Raw genomic sequence first — 25,708 nt, 5'->3', positions numbered from 1 at the left:
CCTACAAATAGACTATAACAAAGGGACCGGTCCGGTATGACCCTCCCCTCCCTCCCTCCCGGTTGGCGCAATGAACCTCTCTCTCATCCCTTCCCGTCATGCAGCGCTCTCGCCTGCTCCTCCGTCGAGCCGCCATGTTGTCGGAGTGAAAGCCTGGGGTGTCAGAGAGAAACTGGGGCCGAAATCCGCGACCATCCACCCTCTCCGCCGGTGAGTATCGCCTCGTCGCTTGTCGCGGTAGAACCGGACGTTAATTAGCCGCCCGTCGGTGCGGGTATTGTGACAGTTGCGTCTCCGGGAGGAGTTAAACGGGAGTATTTTTGTGAGACAGAAGCGGCTGCCTCCCATTCTGCTGCCTGCCTCCTTCCTCCCGTTGTGTCGGTCTTCCGCTCCAGACAGCTCTCGGGCCTTTGTTAGCATCCGCGTCACCGGGACCTGCGGTGCTGCTGGCCCGTCAGACAGGTGTAGACCTCCAGGTGTGTGTTAATAACAACATAGTGATGTTAGGTTACTGCTACCGCTGTTAAAAGCATTGTGTGTGTAGCCCGTGTTTGGCCACCGGTTGGCCCGGGCTGAGCTTGTGTCGGGAGGCCGTGTTATTGTTGGTAGACACGGGGCAGCTCCACAACAGATCAGTGGACTGTCCGCGGTGGACGCAGATGCACGGAAAAGGAAACCCCCCGGTAATTGTCACAAACATGTTCACCCACAAATTCCGTTTCGTTTTGATGTGTCATGTCTGCCGGGAGAGAAATGCCGCTGTATGTCGAGGCACCTAACGTTATCTCCTGCTAGCTGCAGGTTGCCTGGTGGTATTGTCACACCCCTGTCTGTGCCCGGTATGCGGTGGATTGATCCCCCGGTATTGAATGATTAACCCAGTTAGAGCATGGGGCACTGTGCCTGTTTCCGGGTGCTGAGTTAAACTTGTAGCACACCGAGCCGTGTGCGCTTCTCTATGGGGAATGGCCCTGTCGTACTGTGCTGGATTTCCGGGTGTTTCTCCGCCTGATTTCGAGCAGTAGCAGCAGAGGAATAAGACCCTTAAGATCCCCTCGTTGCTGAATCAAGAGTGGGGCAGGACAACAAAGAGGTGTGTGGCCGATCGGTTGGCAGCCTGGTTTGTTTTGATCTTTTGGGACAGTCCAGCAGGTCAGCTAGTGGTTTTTTTTATCTTTGTGCAGGGGGGTGTGTTGCTCGGAGAAAGCTGCATGTGTTTGAAGATTTGGTGTCAGGCACTCTCTGGCAAAGGTAATTACTGTATATGGCTCGGTGTGAAAAAGAACCGCTTGTAATTTCCTCCTGGCCTGTAGGGACACTAATGTGAAACTGCTAATTTTAACAGAGATTAGAGCTTGTTGGACAAGGAGAGGCTGTAAAATCCAAATTATATCCCCCCCTGATTGCTGAAAGCCAGTGATGCTTGTTGTGACAAACGTTCCCCACGACCTCCAAGCAGCTTGCATGTTTCTTGCAATTATCACCGTGCGCCCAGTGTCAAACTGGTCTTCACTCTTTTTTACCCAGGTTAAGTAACTAGGCCCCCGTGAACTTTTAAAAATAGAGACCACCATTTTGTCTAAATTCCTGGGCAAATAAAGTTGGTAAACACCCCCTGTGCAAACTCACTAAGACACTGTTAGTTTTAAAATCGTTCCATTTACGCAGCACACTCAATTGCATGTTTGTCAGGAACACCTAGTTTCCATTAATGTAGGCTTATACGAGGAGGTTGTATGCTTATGAGTGTGCTGCTTGCTTAAATGGTGTCTCTAATTAGCTCTCGCATGCCACTTCATTAGGTACACTAGTGTAAACAAGTACATGCAAATATCATGAATGTTATAGTAGTCTGACTTTATTTGAGTCAACTGTGTTTTAATTTCGGAGGCTGTGGTTTGTAGTAGTGCTATTGAACTGTATTGTGTTGTACTGACACGTGCTACTATTATTTTGTCAACCCCAGCCTTTGGACTCGGCTAAGTAATAGAAACTATTTTGAATTTAATTCAAAACGGTGTAACAGCACCACAGACCACATCCTCCCAAATGGTTGTGCGTATGATTTGTCACCTTTTTTCAACGAAAACCGAACATTACAACACTCAGGAAGTATAGGTTATATCACACTAGAATGCATTTGTTTCCTGTACCTAATGACAGGCAGGTGACTGTGTATTAAATTGAAACTAAATATTGAATAGAAATGCGCTTTTTCAAAGTAATATTGCATGCTTCTTGCATTAGTTAAATAGTAAGTCACAACTGAGTGTATTCTTGAGGAGGTACGACACACCAGCTGTAACTATGTGAACTTTTACCATAACCTATAGTAAAAGGTTACTATGTCCCATCTAAAGTGAGGCCTACAGACCGTTTCATAACAAACACATTTCTCCTTATAGTACACCTTGCTCCAGAGATGGGTAACTAATCCGTGTATGGTTACATCACTGGTTATGTGTCGATGTTTCACAGGACTCTCATGTGGTGAACTTCTGTTTTTTGGGTTCCATGTGATCAGAGCTGATACCGTTCATGGTGTCAGCCAAATACGGAGGTGCAGTAAAGTATGCAGATGGACAGGTAAATGTCCTGCTGCCTTGTAAAGCGATTCTCTGATTGTTGGTCCTGGAGTTAATGGCCGGTCGCCGCTTTGTCCGGAGGTTTTTAGACGTACAGTATTATTAATGTTAGTGTTGTCCCTACAAAGTGAAGTATATACATTATTTTCCCCTCGAGATGGTAATTGATTAAATTACGCTTAAAATGCATTATTACAAGGAGGCTGTTCATTTTCTACAATGACTGAACTAATTTCCGTTCCATTTACATTACATAACATGTGACTTCTTATTCATGTTGGACTGATAAATGAGGGGATTTACAGAACTGCAGCACCACCTGTTTTTAAACCCTACTGTATATCATCAAAGTTTGCAGCAAACCATAGCCTGTGTGCTGGCATCAGGACTTGACTGTGCAAGTTTTACTGTGAGATATCAACTTGATGGATGGCTCAGACTAGATCTATGTTGGCTCGATGACCATTTTATTAGGTACACATAAAATCATAATCTGTACAACCCTGCAATAAATTCTACCTTCACAAAGATTTGAAAGTTGTTTCTTAGTGCCATGCAAGGGAACACAACTGCTTTTAAACTATAACCTCTTTTTAAAAAAAGTTTTTTCGTGATGGATTGTTCAGTTGGGGGGAGTTAATTATGGGACTGCATTATTTTTAGCTGGGTGTGAAGCAGACTTCTGGCTTCATGGGGTTTCCATCTTAAATCATTTCAGTGTTCAACTTGGGATTTAGTGATCTGCTATTTGTACAGATCACTTCATTAAATGGCTAACGCTGCCGTCTGAACGGTCCTACTGCGCACGAAACGGAGCAATGTTGTGATTGTTCGTGACACAATTGGGACAGCCGCACATCTTGGAGGTCGAACTTATTTTGTAAACAGAGAGCAAAATGGTGTTGGAAGAATAGCAGTGAGCGCACCAACAAACTGATGGAACACGTCTGAAATGCCCATCTCCGCTCCAGTTTGTAACTCTGAGAATTAAATCAAAGTGAAAACATGACGCACTAGAGGCGAGGAGGTCAGACTTTGTACCCAGACAGCCATATGCCCACCTGATCACATGGTCACATGAGTTCAACTAAATCTGAGTGGAGACTTTCTCATTCTCCCCGGATACACTTTTGACCCAGTTGCCCACCCCTGCTGGAAGTGGTCATAGCTTATCAGACATTTTTTATTGTTTAATTTATTGATCTATTATGACATTGCTTGCATGTGATTGATGTCTCTCTCTCTCTCTCTCTCTCTCTGGACAGGCTGTGGTGGAATGAGCAGTGTGTGTGTGTTGAAGAGGAAAGCAGTGCTCTGGCAGGATTCATTCAGCCCCCACCATAGAAGTACATCTCCCAGCATGCCCGTGGTGCTGAGCAGCGGAGGACATGCCCCTCCAACTGGGCAGACCCCCCAGGCCACACCCCCCAGCCAGCAGGTAACACACACCGACCACCCTGACACCTATCATTCATTTATGAAGGGACGCGTCTCTCTTTAAAAAGCTCTTTCCACTCTCTGGATTAGTTTGTTGTATTGATCCAGGCTGTAAACGGCTCACTTCCAGTGTTTTGACCTCGCACCGCAGCGGTTGAGTAGTTTACCTAAAATGCCTCTTGAAGCTCAGCTAAATGCCATTAATTGGTTGATGAACAAATTATGTCCCCTCTGACTCGTACACAATAAAATCGTCCCGCTGGTTCGCCAGTTGCAAGCCTCCTGTGCCAAGCAGCAACAGCAGGAAACGTTCAGTTTTGCTACAGTAATGATTGTATACGTAGATAACACTGCGATACAACTGAAAACATTCAGAAATAAAGATCATATCTAAACGCCTAAACAGGGGCACAGGAGGGAAACTAAACTCCAGACAACAATCAATCAGATAGTAGCTGCAAACAGGACGCAAGCTCAACACAGGCAGACATCACAAACAGACATTGCCCTCTCGTTTCCAGTGAGTAATAATAGTTGAGGTGCTGAAGGCAGGTGATTAGATGTGGTTGGCCCGGCCAGGCAGCAGCATCTGTAAAAGCTATCGTTAACTATTTGTCCATACAATTTACACTGCTGTGCGTTCTTCTGGTCACCTGACAGCCTCTACTTTAATCAGGATACATCACACAATAATTAAATGATCAGACCGAGTCACTCATATTCTGAGCATGTTTACGTTGTGACGAAGCTTCTCATCATGTCGGTGGTTTTAAAAGATGTTTCTGTATGTTGGGCTGTCAGCAAACTGATAAACTGAGATAAATAGTTGATCAATCTGTAAATGTCCATATATTAACTGTGCTACAAGAGAACAACTGTTTATTTTCTTGTTAGTTGTGCATTACATTTTATGGGTGTCATGAAGCAGGTGATTGTAGTCTTATCTCACTAGCCTAAAGACGTCTGCAGGGTGTTGGTTGATATCTGCTATCTAAACAGAGCTAATGATCAGAATCTGAAAAGACTTTATTGCCAAGTATGTTTGTACATACAAGAACGTAACTTAGTGTGTTTGTTGCATTAAAAAATACACGTAAAAATAACATCATTAACATAAAAACACTCAATAGACTGTATATACAACAATAAGCTCAGGTAAGATTAGCTCATCTACCTGGTATTATTATTGTTGTGGTAATTAAGCTGCCATTAAGCTGAACTTAACTAATGGAAAAATCAGACTTAGTTGATGGAGTAAAATGTCAAAATAAAGCAGTTACTCAGCTAAAAATGGCTTTATTTGTATAGATTTTATTAACTGAAAATATGGTAATGGAATGAAAATAGTTAATTATTATTATCGGGGGGTGCGGTGCAGTAATACCTTATGTCTTCCTGGTTAGTGGAGATGCTGCTCTTAGTCAGGATGTCTGTTGGCCTTTTCTGAGTTGCTGTTAGTGTTATAGGCTAAAAGCAAAACCCACCGTCGGTGTGCTGCTAACCCTAACCCTGCTAGATGACAGGCGAGACCTTTGGCGGTAAGAAACGTGGTCTCCAGCTCTGATCTGGCCTGTGATAGGTCTGAACGATGCCTTTAACAGTGACGTGTTCAAGGTTCCACGATGGTCTGAAGTGATGGTAAATTGTTATGTCTTGATAACAATGTTTTCATGACTATCCCCGACCAGCGCAATTTAGGCTTTTAGATAAATAACAATTAGTTGTGACTGGCATCTGCGTAGCATGTCCCGCTGCACGGTTTGCGTGTACAGAAAATGACTAAGCTCAGTTTATTCCAGTACACGTTGACTGTTGATTCTTTGATGACCGCGTCTTGTTGGGAATTTTGTGTTTACTCTCCAAGTGAGTAAGAGGGGATGTTAACTCACCCTTTGCTGAGGAAAAGAAATGCCTCATATTTGCAGATTTAGAGAAGGGAGGATGTGGCCGTAAATGCTTTGCCTGGTCTTTTGATTTATTGTAAATTCATGTGGAATTTTAAATAATTGAAAAAAGTTTCAGTTAACTGACCAAAAAGCCCATTATTACATCATTACGGTCTTCATTTGTTTAATGTCCTGATGATTTATTTAGCTGAATGACTTTACCACATGGAGACGCTGAGTGCCTTGTAATCTTGTAGACATAAAATAACTTTTGTGCATTGTTATTAATTTGTCGCTTTCAATATTTCTACATGTGTTTCACTTACAGTAAAGTGATGTTGATGCATATATCCCACATTTTAATACTTAAATCTGCACCCAAGTACGCATCTATCGCGCACGTATATTTTGATTAAAATCAGCGAGTGTAACTAATGTAAATCTTGTCCATACTTGCGTTTCTTTACTTGTTTCTCAGACGCACTCTGCTTGTAAGTAACTCCTGGGTTAAGTGCATGTGTATGCTTGTGTCTCTAAGGGTGTGGCGGGCGCTGGACGTTCCCAGGACGATGCCATGGTAGACTATTTCTTCCAGCGGCAGCATGGGGAACAGCCCGGCAAACATCGCTGGCCCACCGGAGACAACATCCACGACAGCCAGGTGTGTGCATGTCTTAGTGGTGGACGAGTAGTAACATACAACTGCGACAATAGAGTCTTACCTTTGGCATTGAAATAAAATAAAATAACGCATTTTGCTAATTTGAAAATAATTTTTACCCAATCCAACGTTTAGTTTTGGGCGCTGTAATTAATTTATTCAGGCATTTATAGTAGAGTTTGTTCATTAACTGAGCCTGAGAGGCAAAACATGTTGTTGTTTCCACGTCTGACTGGGCTCTCTGTCTGCAGGTACGGTCCATGGACGAACTGAACCATGACTTCCAGGCTCTGGCTTTGGAGGGACGCGCTATGGGAGAGGTGAGGCATGAGGGCTGATTGTCACATCTCTGTTGTTGTATGCGACAGCGTAGCTTCAATGCTCAAGCAGATAATTGAGCATTTGGTTGACTCGTACATATTTTAATTTCTAAACTTGGATTAAAATAACTGGTTTGGAAAAAGTTGCATGCAGCCTGTAAACAGGAGATGTTAAAACGTCTGCTCTGTATTTCATAACTCGGGCATCTGGCTGAATAGGCACATGATGGATTACCCGAAGAGACTCAAACTTGAAAAACAGGAAAGCAAAGAAAGAAAGAAATAGATCATTGGAAAACCTTAAAGCCAAAAGTAGTGTTGAGCTGGCATTGTTTGCGCCGAGTGAAAATCTCTGAAAGATGAGAAGAGATGTTTTTTTATTTAGGCTGGTTGGACTGGCACTTACTTTGTTTATTTTCGCATGTAAGTCTGCTCATGTTGGGCCAGTGCCTGCAGTTAGTTTTGGCTTGTTCATGGTGCTGAACCGATGACTGTTCATTTGTGCTTCGTGATGGTATCCCGTGATGTTTCTTTTTCTCATCTGATCACATTAGTTTTCAGACCAGTTATTGGAATTTTAAACTAATAAATAATGATCCCTGTTTGTGTTTTTGATCCACTCATCCTGTCAGAAAGGCATGTATTTCTTTGTTTGAGGGCTCCAAATACTTCCTGCAAATGTGTGTGTTCCAGGAAAGTGCAACATGGACTGCTTGACACCAAAAATGTTAACAAAACAAAGCCAAAAAAAAAAAAACAGTTTTGACAGCCTTTCTACTCTGAAGGGCAGTTACTCTGTATATAGATTGATTTTTGTTTGCCCTTTTCTTCTCTGTGTTAGCGATCTCTTTGTAACCTTGTCTCCCTTTTCCTTTTCCACCTGTTTCTCCTCTTTATTGCATCCCTGCAGCAGCTGCTGACCGGTAAGAAGTTCTGGGAGACAGATGACTCCGGGAAGGACGGACCAAAGGGGATCTTCCTGGACCAGTGGAGGGACAGCGCATGGGGTGCCTCAGGTATGTACCGGTCTGGGATATGTTTGTGATACGGTGGCAGACAGTAAGCTGTGATGAATGCAGGAACTTTGTGAAATATGGCAGGTGTGTTTTTTCACAAGCACATCAAGAGACCACGGTCTGGAGTTAGAAAATATATATTTAGATTCCTGCCAGGATCAAACGCTGGTGTCACAGTGAAGTCACTCTTATGTTCTCCCCGAGGATGATGAGATTTGAGATGCTGTGTAGTTATTTATATGCATGAAATGATGGCAGAAACATTGAGTTGAATATTCTCTTAGACTGTTTCACATTGCAGGTGACTAATGGTTCATATTCAACAATTACTGAAGTACTGTACATAAGTACGATTTTATGGTACTTTGCTTCAGTTCATTTGATCAGTGTCACTACAGTCCTGTTAAAATATTTATTCATTTAAACTGTAACACATTAGTAAAGTCAATATCTAAGGTCTCTCATCATTTTGGCATTTTGCTAAACCTGGTGTGTAGTTGGTCACATGTCTGAGTTCAGATGTAAAGCAGATTTTCCCTCTAATCTTCTCACATGGATTCACATTACTAAATACTAAAGTGAAGAAATATCTCAACTGGTATTTTTACTTTAATACTTATTTACATTTTTCTGCTAGTATTTATCAAGTTTTTTTTTTTTAATGCTGGATTCATTTCTAATCAAGTATTATTCTGTGCTAATATTGGTACTTCTAACTAAAGGGATATACACCGCTATGACCAGTGAATGTGATCAGAGTTGGATAAGTGAGAAAAAGTGTTTTTGAATCGATCCAGGTGGCGCAGCTGTTAGCTTTAACTCAGCATAGGCCTTGTAATGTAGTGTTGCCGGTTAAATCCCAACTTCCGTCAACACACCAGCGTGACTGGTTTTCAGGTGCCGCGCGGTGTCTTTGCTCCTGGCAGCGGTGCTTTGCCAGAGCATAGTCCCAAATCTATATCTGTCCCAGGCAGTTCCTTTCTGTTAAATGCACTCGCCTTTGTACTTGATGTGAATGTACAGGTCAGGAGACGTTATGAGAAAAATTCATGAGTTTATTTATCACTTTTACGAATGACTGGCTGATACTTTTTTTTTAACCACTGTTATGTGTACACTAATATCAAATGTGACTATTCATATCACAAATGAACTCATGTATGGGACATATTTAGACATAAAGAAGCACAAGACAACTTAAAAAAATAAAAAAGAACGAGGAATTCCAGTGAAATCAAACTCTTATGCATGCGTCAGGGTAGTTGTGGACCTGGTGTCACCTCCTGAGTTTAATCTGTCCGAACATTCAGACCTCACCAGTTAGTTGGCAATGATTCATTTTTTTTCAGCTTTAAGAGCTGGATGTTCAGTTACTGCATTGTGTGATTACTAAACTCTAAACTAAACGCCTGCTAATGAGGCTTATGTGTTGGAAGTTGTCACTATTATGCCTGTAAACATTGTGTAAATACAGCGTTTGCTTGTGCATGACTGTTATTGTTGTTGTTATTATTAACAGTCCTTGTTTCTCCTTCCACAGATCACTCAGTGTCTCAGCCAATCATGGTGTCCCGTCGGCCAGGGCAGGGTTTCCATGGCGGAGGTGAAGTTGGTGTTGGTTCTGTAATGTCGCCGCGATCTGAGAGTGGAGGGCTGGGTGTGAGCATGGTAGAGTACGTCCTGTCCTCCTCGCCGGCTGACAAACTGGACTCCTGCCTCCGGAAAGGACCCTATGTAAGTCCAGACCACTCTTTTACGTTTTTCTGCGTCTCTTTTTTCCTATTTATCATAAAAAAATCTTACCTTTCTGTCTGCTGTTCCCGCTCCTTTCTTTGTGCGATCACTGTCACTGTATTTCTGTCGTTGACTGTGTCTTCTTGTCTCGCCGTCTTTCAGGGACAGAGGGATGGGGAGGTGGAGGAGGAGAAGAGGGAGAAGCCAAAGACGACGTTTGAGGGAGAGAAACTGAAAGAGTTAACGGAAAGTGAATCCGACGTCATCAGCGACGTCATCAACCCGAACGGGCTGCCTGTACAGAACGGCCTGGACGTCGACGTCAAAGAGTTCGGGTAGGATTCGGTTTTACGCACGGACGCACACCTCATTGTGTGGGTGTTTGATACTCTACACACACACCTTTACGATAAAGCTCAACCTCTGCCTCTTTCTCATCCCCGCAGTCGTCCTTCAGGCAACATGCCAGCCCCCGGCCCTGATGGCGACCTGCTGGGAGGTCCCGGTGGTGTAGGGGCCGAGGGCATGACACCCCTGGGAGGCGGCGGAGGCCCCAAACCCCCCGAGGACTTCTCCGGCGTGGAGCAAGGTGGTGTTACTATGGACCCCATGGAGTCAGTGATGGAGCCGCTACAGTTTGACTACAACTCTCAGATGCCCATGGACTCTGCTCCGACTGTGGGCTTATTTGATTATGCTAACCAGCAGCAGGTGAGGGCTACAGGCAGAGAGAGCAGCGTGTCTTCATTTATCTGCAGCTCAACTGACATTTAAACTGATTCAAATCTGTCCCCGTGCTGTATGCAGCTGTTTCAGAGAAACAACGCCCTAGCAGTGCAGCAGTTAACAGCAGCCCAGCAACAGCAGTACGCTCTGGCAGCGGCACAGCAGCCTCACATTGGTAAGAGTGTGCGTTTGATAAGTGAAGCGTCTCGTTTGTCAGTCGAGATGTTTTTAACATCGAGTTCACCAAGCAGCCCACTCTCAACTGATAATATTAAAGTATTTTATCAGCTTTTTGTCACCGTTCCTGTCAAATATTTTGCTTTTAGTAGTGAAGGGACTGAAGTAAATCACTTCACACAGCTTTAAAACTGAAATAGAGAATACAACTGTGTTTTCATTCACTAAAATATCCACAAAGTGGACTTTACCTGAAATATCAGACCACAAGTCTGACATCAGTGCAGGTTTTATGGTCACAGGATCAAATAGCTTCCTACCTGCTCCTCTCTGTCGTTGGATAGAGTGAGTCTGGAAATAACAATCTGACGTTCACATCCACTTTACACTGCGATTGTTCAGTAGTGTGAGAGGTGAGAGGAGTCATCGTTATACTCCTCGTTCTGACCCACATCTGCCCCCATTCCTCCCCTCCACTGAGACAGCCATCTTTTCATCACACCTCCACTGTGGCTGGAGTGATTATGATCTGACAGCACATCTTAAGAACTGGTGCTGAGAGGCCATAAACTTGTCCTAACACTGTCCCGTGAGTCCCATAAACACGCTATTTGCAGGCATTTAAAATATAATGAGACACTGTGTAGATGATGCAACATCCCATGCTGTGGAGGAAAAGTTACAAAACCCGACATGTTGCTGCAAACAAAATGGTCAATATTTCTTTGGTCCTAAACACTGAGATGTTTATTTGATTAGTATCTGTGGTCTTAAATATGGATTAGCTGTTCATCTCTTAAGTGGTTATTAAGTGTCAGGGCGTGCAATGAGTTTTCTTCATGTATTATGTAAAGCCCTTTGGCCCCGGCTTACCTTTTCCCCTTCATGTGTTTTCCAGGTCTGGCCCCTGCCTTTGTGCCCAATCCTTACATAATCAGTGCTGCGCCACCTGGGACAGACCCGTACGCAGCAGGACTAGCAGCAGCAGCCACACTTGGTGAGACGTGCATATGTTAGCTTGGTTAAATCTCCACAGCTGATCGCAGCCGCGAGCGTATGCACAGACGCCCTTTCTCACAGCTACTACGTGTCTGTGTTTGTGTCTAGGTCCGGCAGTGATGCCTCCACAGTACTATGGCGTGACGCCCTGGGGTGTGTACCCAGCCAACCTTTTCCAGCAGCAAGCTGCTGCAGCCAACAACTCGGCCAACCAGCAGGCGGCAGGCCAGGGCCAGCAGAACCAACAGCAGGTCAGTCGGCTGCCCGCCAAAAAAAATAAAAAAAAAAGGAGAGACACTGATTGCCACTGGCTCAAGATGCTTCTGTCACAGCTCTTCTTATGTGCCAGTGCACATAAGGCTACAGGTGTGTGTGTGTGTGTGTGTGTGTGTGTGTGTGTATGTGTATGCAATCTTTAAACATTAACTACAGGACTTGATATGTACTTGATAGAGACTTACAGCGCGTCTCCTCTCGGAGGGAGATTCGGCAGCACTGTTTTTGTATGAATTTGCATCGTGATTATGTCGATCTAAATGCTTTTTAATCTTGCTTTTGTGAAGGTGATGCGTGCTGGAGGAAACCAACGACCTTTGACCCCCAGCCAGGGTCAGCAGGGTCAGCAGAACGACCAGCTGGTTGCGGCGGCAGCAGTCAACTCAGCTCTCGCCTTTGGACAGGGACTGGCAGCAGGAGTCCCAGGTGAGTAAGACACTCTGCAAATTGGCTTGATCACAAACTCAGCTGTATATATATATATTATATATATTATATCACCTGAGTACTCATAGTATTCAAACAAGAGGCTGGTGTCTGCACAAAGCAAACCTGTTGGAATCCATTTTATTAACATTTCTTTTGTTGCCATCTCTTCCTCAGGGTACCCAGTCTTAGCACCTGCAGCCTACTATGATCAGACAGGAGCCCTGGTGGTCAACACCGGAGCCAGGAGTGGCCCCGTGCGCCTCATGGCCCCTGCCTCTGTCATCATATCTCCTTCCGCAGCACAAGCAGGTAACGCAGTAATTCACAAAGCGTGACCTCTTTCTGTTGTTCGCTCTAGACGACAACACGAAGACTATTGTCGTGCACACAAAACAACAGATTACACATTGCGGCCCTTCAAAACATGTTCTGAATGTCCCGTTTTGATAGAACATGTAATTATCAGATTATGAGACTACCAATTAAAGTCTAGGGTTAAATTTGTACGAGGAGTTCACATGAGTCAGTGTTGTTCAGTGTCAAAGGAATCCAGGGTTTACATCACATTAAAGTTGATGCAAGGTGCCATCAAGAGAAGTAAAACCAAACATACTTTATCTTCTTTGATCTCGAAAGATGATTTACTGGGACTGGTTTGAAAGGACATCCCTTCATCCTTTAACTCTCACCTCCTGTCTCCTGCTCCAGTTGCAGCAGCAGCAGCCTCAGCAGGTGGTGCCAACGGCGGTTTGGGCGGCGGGGCCAACGGCCCGTTCCGTGCCATGACCTCCCAGCAGCCTCAGCAGCAGGGTGGCCCCGGCGGCGCTCTGGGAGGAAGCTCCTTCTACGGATCCTCGTCCCTCAGCTCCTCCTCCCAGAGCTCCTCTCTTTTCTCACAAGGCTCTGCTCAGCCTGGACCAGGGTCTGCCTCCCTGGGCTTCAGCCAGCCTGCCTCATCCTCCCTCGGTGCCACTCTTGGGGCCACACTGGGAGGCTTTGGCACTGCAGGTATACACCCTTTCCACTCTTATTATTTTCTGTGTTTAATTATTTAAATTACACGTAAGTGCCTTGAAATAAAAATTAGCTGTACATACGTAAACATCTGAAATTACACAGTTCCTGTTATCAAATTCGTATCTTTGGCTCCATCCAGTGGCCAACTCGAGCGGTGGAAGCGGTTCCAGACGGGACTCCCTTACAGGCAACAGTGATGTGTACAAACGCACACCCTCCAGCCTCACCCCGATTGGCCACGGAGGTTTCTATAACGGCACCTTGGGCTTCAGCCCGTCTCCTGGTCCTGTGGGAATGCCTCTGCCCAACCAGGGGCCCTCCCACTCCCTCACACCCCCACCCTCCCTGTCCAATCACAGCTCCTCATCCAACCTCAATCTTGGTAAGCGTCTATTTTTTTTAATGATTTAATGGAAAATGTCGTGAGTTTTGAGCCTGAATAATGTCTTCTAAAATACTTTATTATTTTAGAGGCTGGAACATTTTTTCCATGCGTATTTTATTTCATATTCAAATAATGATGTTGCTTTTTAAAATTCGCATATTAAAAATGCCCAGTCTGCACCAGCCACGGTTCAGTGAGCAAGATTTTCCAAACCAAAAGATCATGATGTGACCGTAGACTTGTATGACAGGTATTAATTACCGACTGAGTCTCCGGCTGCGTCCTTTGTGTTTTGCATGATTGACAGTTGGCAGAGTGAGGGGTAATGTAAACAGTCAACACAAGCCTGATGAAATGACAGTCAAACAAAAATGACAACCAAGCCAAGGCTTCGTTATGAATGTGATTGATTACTTGGTGTTTGCAATTCGCGTGCCTTTGCAGGTGTCATGGTGTACAAATATAAACCGCGCTGTACGGCGTCTTTTGAAGGAGGACATGTTTGTCTGCACAGATGTTCTCAGTCACACTGTGGGCCGACACAAGTGGGTTATTTATGTTCTGTACATGGTGGTGTTGACTCATTCTCCAACAGCACGAACAAAACAAAAGCATATTTCACTACAGATGTCGCTCGTGTTAATTAAACCTCGGTGTCATGAACACATTTGTTTGAAAGGCTGAATCAGGGAAGTACTTTCGTGATTTTTGAGGTAATTGTTGGAAATACTGGTTTCAGTGAGTGTTGGTTTTAAATTTTGGGCTGTGCTGCCATCCAGTGCTGTGTCTCTGTGCTGCAGAGCTCGTGTGTAAATTTGATGGTACCAAATTTTAATACAGCATCAATTTCAGGACTATTTGTAACTGTAGTTAGAAAGATAAAAGTTTAAAGGACATGTGGTTGTAGAGTTTGTCTAAATATATGGATTGTACACTCACTCATTTGTTTTTTTACCTGTCTGACTTCACAGGAGGCCTGACCAATGGCAGTGGGCGCTTCATTTCTGCAGCTCCAGGGGCGGAGGCCAAGTACCGCAACGCCGCCAGCTCGGGCTCCTCGCTCTTTTCACCGAGCAGTCAGCTGTTCCCGTCGTCGCGGCTACGCTACGGCATGTCGGACGTGATGCCGTCGGGCCGGAGCCGCCTGCTGGAGGACTTCAGGAACAACCGCTACCCCAACCTGCAGCTCAGAGACATCGCCGGCCACATCATGGAGTTCAGCCAAGATCAGCACGGCAGCAGGTGCACATGAGCAAATCACTCTCAAATCAAATACCACGTAATGCGCTTATGAACCACCGCTGCAGGTCCGTCACAATGTGATTACAGAGCCTTTCACTCTAAATCGGTGACCATTGCAATAACGTCACTCATGTTGGTATCAAAATTTGACCCCTGAAGGCCCCAATACACTTTAACAGCTTTGCTCACGCTGCAGTCTGGCAGGTTATCTGGATATAACACAGCAGACAGGTCTAATAAAATGGAAATTGCAGTTTGTGTTTTACTATTTTAGTTTCACGCATTGAACAGTGAATGCCTAATTGTACTAACCAAACATAAAAGAAAAGGCCAAGTCTTAATTCACCAGCTGAACATTATATTCATTGATTACTATGCTAGTTACTAGTTACTTTACTTGGTGGGTAACATTTACTTTGCCCATTTCCTTAAGCCTAGAGTCTTCAGTGTTTTTCAGGCCAAGGACCCTCAAACTGATACAGAGATTAAATAAAGACCCCATCTACTATATGTGTTCAATATTAAACTTGGCCTAGGGCTACTTATAAATATACATTATTATTATCATTTTGCATTCAGTAGTATCCCTTAACTAAAATATAATCGATTCATGTTAATATGTATTAAAAGAAATGTAAATTTATGGGGGGGAAATTAAAAAATATAAAAATGTCTAATCAACCAAAGATTTCACGACCCCCCTGCAGTGCCTCCGCGGACCCCCTGTTGGAGACCTATGCCTTAAGCCAAATCCTTTCTATGTTCAATCGTCTACAAATCTTCACATCTGAGAGAAATAAATTGAGAAAATTAATTAAATTTTTGCAGATTTATTTGGTGCTAATCGGCGGAGCAATCCTCTGTCTGATCCTTTGATCACAAGACGTGTCATCAACTTGCATCATCCGTCTGTGCCTCTTGGTTTTGATAAGGAAACAGCGTTTTCAGGTGTTTCTTCCTGCTCAGTAGATAATGAGAATGCTTCATAATGCGCTTACAAACCACCGCTGCAGAGATTGTTTGTCCTCCACTGACTGTGCTGTCATATTTGAGGTTCTTACTGAGACACCCTGACACGCCCGTTTAACATGAATCTCTCAGCCTCTTTTTGTTTGGTTTGAGGTATTTTGGAGGCTCGTATCTCGCGTATTGTTACTGATTAGGAAACAAAAGGTGTTCACTCATCTGTTGCCATCTCTGCCTCGTTTTGGGGTGTTATTTGGAGACCACGCCGGGGCCCTGGTTTCTGAGTCTCTTGTGGCTGAATCTGTCCTGCCTCCAGTGCAAACTTTTACACAGACTTGTTCTATTAATACACCACGGTGTCCAGTTTGCACATTCCAGACATTTTTTTCCCTCCAGTCTCTTCACCATCTCTAAACTTTTTATCTCTGCCTCCGCCTGGCATCCATCACTTCACCTCACAGGCTGCTTGGTTCCTTTAACTCCTTCTTTGTGCTTTATCCACCCTGAATTCCATGTGTTGTTTTTATCCGACTGTTCCCTCAGGTTAAAGATGCAGGAGCAGTTCTTTCTGTCTCTGTGCATCTGTCTCTACTTTATTACTCCGTCACTTTCCGCTGTGTTTATTTGTCTTTGTCTTCAGTTTCGTTCGGATTTTGTAAATCTCTCATCTGCTGACTGGATCTGAGGAGAGCGGCCCGTGGCCTTTATTTATTGCGAAAGCAAACTGAAATGAAGGACTGAAGACCAAAACAAGAACGTAATATAAAAAGAAACCTGTAGTCAATATAATTCATATCCTCTTTGTCTTTTAAAGGTTTATCCAGTTGAAACTGGAGCGAGCAAGTTCAGCGGAGCGCCAGCTTGTCTTCAGTGAGATACTGCAGGCGGCCTACCAGCTCATGGTGGACGTCTTTGGAAATTATGTCATCCAGAAGTTCTTTGAGGTGTGTAAGAGAGGCTGGTTATCATCACCAAAGACTGCGTGCTCTCTTTGTGGTTTAGGAGCCATGATTGAATTCATGGGAATATCAGCCCCTTTTCCAGAGGACCTGGGGTGTTGTGTTATGTATTGTCTCCTGGATTAGGGGAGTTACAGGATTGTTTTTTTTTGTTCTTGCGTCTGTTTTTCTTTTAGTTTGGCAGCCTGGACCAGAAGCTGGCTCTGGCAGAGAGGATCCGAGGTCATGTGTTGTCTCTGGCCCTGCAGATGTATGGCTGCAGGGTCATTCAGAAAGCTCTGGAGTTCATCCCCTCGGATCAGCAGGTCATTGTAAGTACACCTATTAGACTGTGTGAGGGGGGTAAACAACCAAAACACACGGTACCTTTGCACTAAAATGACCTCAGTGTAGCTTACCCTGTCATAACCCTGCTGTTTTTTTTTTTTGTTTTTTTTTTTTGTTTACTGAAAGGGAAAAAAAAAAAAACGTAATATCCTAGTGTCCCAATTTGTGCTTACAATCCCGTCGTGAATGAAAGTGGTTTCCTCATAGATCACATCTATTTATACGGCTGAATGCCGCATTGATGAAGAGGTGCACTCCTGTGCTGAAAAAGCATTTTTCATCTCCATTATGTTGGAGCTGCCTTGTGTAACAGCAGGTTCCTTGCACGCACTCTATCACCAACCATGAATGAAGCTAACGACGGCACAGTTTATATGCAAATGTTAAACTGCAGGTAGTAAAATGGATGTAGATGAATATCAACAGGGAACGGTTCTGCTTAAATTCTGTGTTTTGGGGGGATGAAAGCTGTGTGTATGTGACTGAGAAAGATATTCATCTTTTCATAATGGACCCCAATAGTTTCTCCAGGGCTTCTGCTAAAAGCTCAGTGGTATTTGTTGGCCTGTGAGCCACGGTGAAAAATGAAGGTTTTCAGAATGCCTCAGGCAGTATTTGATTCCTCACAAACAATTACACATCCCTCTCCACATTCTGCCTCCCTCCTGCTCTGCTCCGTCTTCCTCTGCCTCTGTTCTCCTCCTCCTCCTCCTCCTCTTCCTCCTCCCTGCAGAGTGAGATGGTGCGGGAGCTGGACGGCCATGTGTTGAAGTGTGTGAAGGACCAGAACGGTAACCACGTTGTGCAGAAGTGCATCGAATGCGTCCAGCCTCACGCGCTGCACTTCATCATCGAAGCCTTTAAGGGACAGGTGGGTCCCCTCTGCGCTCGCACGCAAAATATTTCCACATTCAATCACTGAAGCCCGTCGGTACTTGGCTGACATCCACACACACACACACACACACACACACACACACACACACACACTCATTCCCTTTTGTTGCCTTGAGGCGGCAAGCATATTGTCACCGCCGAAGCACATAGACACTCATACTCAGTCCTTTTTCAGGGACGGGGTATGTTACCTTGGCAACAGAAACCTCAGCCCAGTGGCAACAGCGATTTTCTACCCACTAGCTAAATGTTACATTAGCATGAGTTGTTAACATAAGGACAACGTACAAACGCGTGTTAAGTAGACGGGAGAGTTTTCACTTTTGAGACTCGTGGCACCGTGACAGTAAAACTCACTGAAGTGAGAGTGTTTTGCTTCTCATGCATTTGCCTGTTGTTTAACCGCATGTTTTCTACTCGGTGGTTCAGATTTGTTTGCGTAGCTGAAAGCATGTCAGGAATTTGCTTCACCTTCCCTTCAGGGGTGGGCTTGGTGAGAAAGTATGTCCCCGATCATTGAGTACTGTAAGTCGAGGTGCTTTCCGCAGCAGGATCACCTTACTGAGCTCGGTGTTTGCGTGCGTAATGACTAACGCTGTTTACTTACGTGTGTCTCTCAGGTCTTTGCTCTCTCCACTCATCCTTATGGCTGCAGAGTCATCCAGCGCATTCTCGAACACTGCCTTCCTGAACAGACGCTGCCTATTCTAGAGGAGCTCCATCAACACACAGAGCAGCTAGTGCAGGTAATACACAACATACAAACAAGCGCTCGCTGCTGTCTTGGCTTTTTCCTCCCGTTTTCTGTTTCTCAGAATAATCGCACCTCAAGTTGGCTCAGACAAAGCTCCTCTCAGAGCCTCCGGACTCTGAAGTTGGCTGCGTTTGATGTGACGTCAAAGGCACCAGCTGTCCTCCTCACATTTTACTTAATGTGTCTCTCCGGTTTGTTTTATTTAGGACCAATATGGCAACTATGTGATCCAGCATGTACTGGAGCACGGCCGCGCCGAGGACAAGAGTAAAATAGTGGCTGAGATCCGAGGCAACGTGCTGGGGCTCAGCCAGCACAAGTTTGCCAGGTAAACTCCAGCACGAGCACACCGACGCACACGTTTTCAGGCAACACTGTGTCTTTTCTCCTACCACCTGGAACCTTAACTTTCATTTCTCTGCATTTCTTTTAATGCTCCACCACCATGGTACATGGCATGTCGGTGCTTATTACTCCACAGAACAAGATAACATCATAAACAATACAAAGTAGAAACCGACACAGCAGATGAGCATGATCTTGTTTGTTTCCTGCATATAGTTTCACATCACTTACAATGTTACACAAATTCAAAGTGGTTCCAGGTATATTACACTTAAAACAACATGTAGAATTACACTCGTTAATAAGATAATTGAAAACTTTTACAATTTTTGATTGAATGAATATCTTGTTCCCCTTGTTGACACTCATTCTCTTCTTCGTCCTCCAGTAATGTGGTGGAGAAGTGCGTGACCCACGCGTCACGGGCAGAGCGGGCCGTACTGATAGATGAAGTGTGCAGCCTGACTGAGGGCCCCCACAGTGCCTTATACACCATGATGAAAGACCAGTACGCCAACTATGTGGTACAGAAGATGATCGATGTGGCCGAGCCTACACAGCGCAAGATCGTGATGCATAAGGTCGGTAGATGGTCTAGGATCACTGCATGCGCCTCATTCAAATTTTAATGGTTGCAAATGGAAACCTCCTTTCAGTGCAGTATTGGGTAAATCACAGGAAATACTCACAGGCTAATGGTATCATGTGTTGCACCGCTAATGTCGGAAACACTGTTGATGTATTAAGTTGTTTTAGCTCTGATACCTTCAGTAAAGTCAACATTATGACAGTGTCGTGTCTCTATTGACCCTGCCTCCACATTTCCCTGCGCATCAATTGATCGGTCAGTTGTGTCGATGGCTTCCAGGGCAACGGCACAGCGGCTGACATGAGTAGAAATTAATGGGGGTTTGATGCTGGAAGAAAAAAAAAAAAGATTTCGTTGCTCTGATGGTGTGCGATGTCTGTGCACATAAAAGGGAAATGCCAACGACAGAGAATAGAAGAGAATGTTGTTATTGTCATTGTAGAGGTACGACAAAATTAAAGTGGCCTAAGGTCTAAGGTCTCCCCAGGTGCTACAGAAGTATGTACAAAAAATAAAACAGCCACTGTTATTGCGCATCACTGGGAATTATTACACAGGTGTATTGCACATTGTGTGCCTCCATTGTGTGTGTGTGTGTGGTTATAATGTCCAATCACATTTACCTGTGTCTCTGTGTGTGTCCTGACAGATCCGGCCTCACATTTCCACCCTGAGGAAGTACACATACGGAAAACACATCCTGGCCAAGCTGGAGAAGTACTATATGAAGAACGGAGTTGACCTGGGTCCCCTCTGTGGCCCTCCTAATGGCATCATGTAAACTGCCCCACCCCACCCCCAACCTCACGTGGGCCACCACGACCACCTGACCTGTCCCCTCCCCTCCCCCCTCCCTTCAGCTCACCTTCTTTATGCTGTCTTGTCCACCCGCCCCGCCCTTCTCTCCTCTCCCCTCCCCAGTCCGACCCTTCAGAAAGCATCATGTCCACTTTGATCCCTCCAAATTCTGCTCATTGGGGATGCGGAGTACCCGTCGCACCACTGTTTCCATGACAACCTTTCGGGAGGAGCCTGTTGCTGCAGGCAGCCTTAGTTTTTTTGTCTATTTTGTCACCCCTCCCCCCATCTGAGCCCAGGCCTACTGAACCAGGGGAAAAGAGGGAAGGAGGGCGGGGGGGTGGAGCAAAGAGAGAGGTGAGACCTGATCCTCTGATCGCTTCACTCCCTTCTTGTTTATTTCCCGTTTCCTTGTTGTCATTGTTTCTGACAAAATTCAAAAAAATCATTTCTCCTTTTTGCTACTGCTGCACACACAATCCTAGCGTCCCCTCCTCCTCCTCCTCCTCCCATCCTAGCTATTTACCACTATGAGATGGAGTATTTAATTTGTCACAGAATCATAGACAAATGCACACACACACACACACGCCATCAGCTAACCAGCAGACAGATCATTTAGCATGGGAGATTCGTTTTCTGGTCTTGCTTCTATAAATATAACGTGTATACTTGGTGTAGACCTTTGCATATATATATAAATATATATATAAAACTTTGTAGTTTTTCTGGTTTTTGATGTTGATTCTGTATCTATAATGTATCCTAGTAGTGACCACATACTTCTGACTGTATAATTGTACATTTGTAAACCCTTGTAATGTAAAAGTGCTTTACCACCCTTTTTGGTATGAGAAGAAAAAAAAGATTAAAAAAAAGCTTACTCTTTAAAAAAACAAAACAAACAAAAAAAACACCTGTGCATTTCAGTGTATATTCTCACCTCCTTGGTTGTGACATATGAGTTGTTGTATATTGTAAATTGTAATATCAAATTTTTGTTTTGAAAAGCCCTTTCTATACAGCGTAGTACTTGTACAAAGATTCGCCACGCTTGGTTTTATCTTTATCTCGTCACTGCTTAACTTAAGACGTCAAATCTCCCACTGACTCCCAATTGGACACGTTCTGTTAGACTTAGTGGTGTCTTCTGGTTTATGTTGGAAGTTCTTTACGTTCGACATTTTGTCCTTTTTTTTAAGATCTTTTTATAGGAACGCTTTACTCGATGAAATGTGTCATGCGTATGGGTGTGCTGGCCGGGCGGGAGGGAGAACTCTTACCCATTTGAGCCCCCATCAAACCCATCAGTTACCCATGACTATTTTCAGGGGTAAACCCATGGATTGTACAGAGGAGATTCTTGTGTTTTTTGGCATTTCTCTAGTGCTGTAAGTGCTGTATCATACTGTCCATGTCCTTTTGGGTGAGAGAGGCAGCCCGCCACAGCGCGGTGTACATTTGGAGCAGCCTTGTGTATATTTACTACGAGCACACCTGTAACCATATGTGTATAGTTAACAGAACCTGTGTATGCTTATTGCCTGGGCAACTATTTTTTGTAACTCCTGTTGTAGATTGTCTCTAAACAATTGTGTGATCTTTATTTTGAAACCAAACTGAACAAAAAAACTTTGAAAATTGAACCGTCTCAAGTGTGCTTCTTTGAATCTTTGCAGACAAGTTTTCAAATGGGAAAAAAAAAAAAAGTCAGTATCTGTGCCGTAGTTATCATCTGAATGAATGACTACACAGCACGAGTCAGAGGGGACCTGGGACTTTGCTCCTGATGCTCTACTTTCTCCATAAACGTGGCTGATTAATGAGGCTGGCACCTTAATATGGCACGACCCCGACAGACAACCAGCAGCGCACAACAGCAATGACGGCACCCAGTAAAGAGTAACTCGTGTTGAAATAACAATCTGTTATTTAGACTTCCTGAGCAGGTTCTCCAAATAATTTGAAAGCACCCCAGAGGGAGAATGTTTTCACAGAGTAGCCCAAGACCTTGTTAATACTTCTGACATGAGTAATGAGCCAGAGGCGTGGGACAAGATATCAGACGGCACAACGGTGTTGTGCATGTATCTTATCAAAACACTCCTTAGTTCATGTGCTTCTACAGTTGAATCAATTAAAGAGACTTGTAGACGTAATAAACCTGTTCGTACTTGTTCAGGTTTTGTTTTGAGGATGTTGGGTGTCACTTTGAAAAATGAGCGAATGTGATGTTGGCGGCATTGATTTCTAAAAGCAGACTAACACAACAAAGGACTTAATCGGGAAGGAAGTGAAGGTGCATTAAAAGGTTTAAACGACATGAAAGACCGGTTAAACCTGGATTATTGCTTTATGTAGGACTGAATTACGCATCGACTCTAAAGCTGATGTCCCATATGTACTATGTTGCTTGTTGGTTTTACTTTCAAAGCACTATGCCTCACAGTTGATTACTTGTCTACCTGTTTTGTAGTTGGTCTTTTATATTAATATTTACATGACACATAATGATTAAGGATTTTGTGTTGAACCATATTTAAAATGGTTAACTTGGCAATAGTTTTGTAAAACAGCAGCACAAATAAAACCATCTCAGTAGTAGGGCGTGAAAGGGCTGCTCATTAGGAAGAACAGTTTTAGTTTATTCAATTTAAAAGCTAAAAACCTACACAAAACGCTTCCGGTGCGTTCAACAGCATCACGTGGTCTCCTTCGGCAGGTAAACCCTTGAAAACAAAACCCGAGCAAGCTCAGTCTGAACCTGAGTCTGTATCTATAGCAAATACGTGACGCCGTGCATCTAAGTCACCATTTAAAATTACAGACTATATTGTAAGCCGACTTTTATATTACGCCCGAGTTGTTTGGGCATAAACTGCGCGGTTGCTACGCGACACAAGCAGAGCGAGTATCAGCGAGTGGCTACTATTAATGACTTTTGCGCAGGCGCGAGGTGTGATCTCACCGTGGCGACGCGCAGCCAATTAGAGCGTAGCAACACAGGTGAAGGGGCGAAAATGACATGAGGTAATGACTCTGTGTACACAGACGTATTATGTTCTTTGTGCGTCTAAAGAAAAGAAGCGCGGCGGCAGAGCTGGGTGTGTAGTGAGGGCACTCGGCCAAACGGGGCCACCTGGGCGCCGAACAAAGGGCACGACCATTGGCTGCATATAATATACTGGGGCACGCTACCTGTGAGCGGCCATGAACGCTTTGCGTCGTGCGTGCGTGAACGTGTTTGTGTGTGTGTTTAGAGGCTGCGGCTGCCTCAGTGAGCTGCAGGGGGCATCCTCGCCCTTGCTCGCGGAGATCCCCCAATCTATCTCTTTAAACACACACACACACATATCACACGCACACCACCACCTCCTCCTCCTCCTGCCAAACTCCCAGGCAAGGCAGCGTCGCCATACGGAACATCCTGCCCTCAACGGAGAGGGGGGAGGAGAGACACAGAGAGAGAGAGTCTGAGCGTGTGTTCACATGGAGAGAGAGAGAGAGAGGGGATAGAGAGAGCCCGTGTGTGTTGAGAGAGAGAAATAGAGAGACGAGGTCTGGCGTCTCCCGGTAGTAAATTATCAGGTTTCGCGCATAAAAAAAAACTCTGAGAAACAGACAGAGAAGAGGGAGAAGAGGCCGCTTAGCTTTACTGGCGAGAAGCAGCGCGTAAAGCCTTGGATTAAAAACTAGCAGGACGGATGGTCGCGCTCTGAAGTTGGACAGACTACCCAGACACCGAGAGCAAGCAGGCGGCAGCGGTACCAGCTCCTGTGTCCCCCCTTTCCTCACTCCCTCCCCCCATCCCGAACCCCCTGAAGGCAGCGGCAGCAGCAGCAGCAGCGGCGGCGGCGGCACCGTGAGGCTGTGCCCGCGCACCCAGACCATGAAGCTGCCTTGGCTCCTAGCGCTCACGGCGGTGCTTGCTCACGCCACCACGGTAAGCCTCAGATCCTTTGTTAACCGGGGAGCTCTTCTTGCGTGCGTGTGTGTGTGTGTGTGCAACATTAATGAGACAGTGACGGTCGGTGATCGGTAGGAAACCCTGCACTCGACCTACATATCATCCCTTGTTAGCCGTCCGCGACTCCTGTTAAGGGGGGGCCGACGACTTCTGTGCACCCCACCCCCCCGCTTTTTACGCACACACACACACACACACACCAGCCTTTGTGTCTCAGTGTCGGGGTTTATTGTGGCCTCCGTCCCCTCTCGTCAGGAGGTGCGTGAGTGTGTGTGTGTCAGTAATTAACGGGTTATCTCTAATTGGGCTTGATTACGGGTCTTCGTGCGGTGCCTCGTTATGTGGTGTCTGTGTCACCAGCTCACATCCTGCCGTTAATTTGGGGGGCTCCAGTCATACTGCGGCTCTAACGACTTTATTGCCGGGTAGTCGCGCTGCAGGACGGTCTGTGTGAGACTATGCGCGTTTTTGCGTATGAGTGGATGTCCAACCTGTGTGAGGCGCACGCTGCTTTAATCTCGAGATAACCTCACCTCCAGAATCCAACCTTGGGGTGAGGGGGGGGCGGGGGGTCTTCCCGTTATAACCGGAGGTGTGTGTGTATGTGTGTTTGCGGGTGTGTGGTGAAGGTGGGTGGGGTAACGGTGGAAGTTAACGGGCGATGCGGTGCGCGAGGGAAAGATGGGATGGAATGATGTCATCCGGAATCGCGAGGACTCGGGAAGCTGGTGAGAAATGCGCGAGTCCCCCCCCATCCTCCCTCCCCACCTTTCTCGACACACACCCCCTCTCCGGATCCGTCCACGCCGATGTCCACCCCCCCCAGCACGCCCACACCTTCCGTTACCAATGAATCCAGATTTATCCCATGAGCGGGTGGAGGAGGAGGGAGGAAGCTCGCTGAATCATTGACAGAAAAGGAAGCGAGAAGCTAAAACGATCAAAATGCAAATCTACTTCTGAACGTATAAAGCACAAGAATAGGCTATACGTCCCTTCGTCTCCTGTATTTTTTTTGACTTTCATTCATTTCATTCACAACTGAATTGGCAGTTCATTAGTTACACTAGGGAAATCACATGCACTCTAATGTAGCCAACCTGCACTAAATCCTCCTTCGTGACTGTTACAATGTTCAGTTCATGTTGAAACAAAACCACAAGGGTGGCCATTCACCTGTATTATCATTTTTGGATCACGTGGTCGGTGATGCCGT

General features: G+C 45.1%; 2 protein-coding genes across 3 annotated transcripts in view; both read left to right on the top strand.

The window, feature by feature from the left end:
- The first annotated feature begins 70 nt into the window (after window positions 1–70).
- On the top strand, window positions 71–22,171 carry pum1 (pumilio RNA-binding family member 1). 2 transcript variants are annotated; one of them, XM_047604817.1, is made up of 23 exons: window positions 71–210; window positions 3,851–4,023; window positions 6,447–6,569; window positions 6,821–6,889; window positions 7,803–7,905; window positions 9,446–9,639; window positions 9,802–9,974; window positions 10,086–10,350; window positions 10,447–10,540; window positions 11,441–11,539; window positions 11,650–11,792; window positions 12,105–12,243; window positions 12,421–12,555; window positions 12,955–13,254; window positions 13,403–13,645; window positions 14,620–14,890; window positions 16,671–16,800; window positions 16,992–17,126; window positions 17,876–18,013; window positions 18,660–18,785; window positions 19,000–19,121; window positions 19,527–19,719; window positions 20,377–22,171. In XM_047604817.1, exons 2-23 carry the CDS (start codon window positions 3,862–3,864, stop codon window positions 20,506–20,508), a joined length of 3,489 nt encoding a protein of 1,162 aa, XP_047460773.1. In that variant the 5' UTR covers window positions 71–210; window positions 3,851–3,861; the 3' UTR covers window positions 20,509–22,171. The 2 variants fall into 2 exon arrangements, with proteins under 2 accessions (XP_047460773.1, XP_047460772.1); XM_047604816.1 differs by having other exon boundaries at window positions 7,800–7,905.
- A 1,753-nt stretch (window positions 22,172–23,924) lies between these two features.
- The window catches only part of sdc3 (syndecan 3), a 33,794-nt gene continuing 32,010 nt past the window's right edge, over window positions 23,925–25,708 (top strand). Inside the window, exon 1 of the mRNA XM_047604556.1 lies at window positions 23,925–24,468. Coding sequence (XP_047460512.1) covers window positions 24,415–24,468 — 54 coding nt within the window. The 5' untranslated portion in view covers window positions 23,925–24,414. The remainder of the gene's footprint in view (window positions 24,469–25,708) is intronic.

Source organism: Mugil cephalus, chromosome 14 (assembly GCF_022458985.1).
Source record: "Mugil cephalus isolate CIBA_MC_2020 chromosome 14, CIBA_Mcephalus_1.1, whole genome shotgun sequence".
Classification (NCBI taxonomy): domain Eukaryota; kingdom Metazoa; phylum Chordata; class Actinopteri; order Mugiliformes; family Mugilidae; genus Mugil; species Mugil cephalus.
The sequence above is the reverse complement of the archived record's forward strand: the minus strand, read 5'-3'. Positions and strand labels throughout refer to the sequence as shown.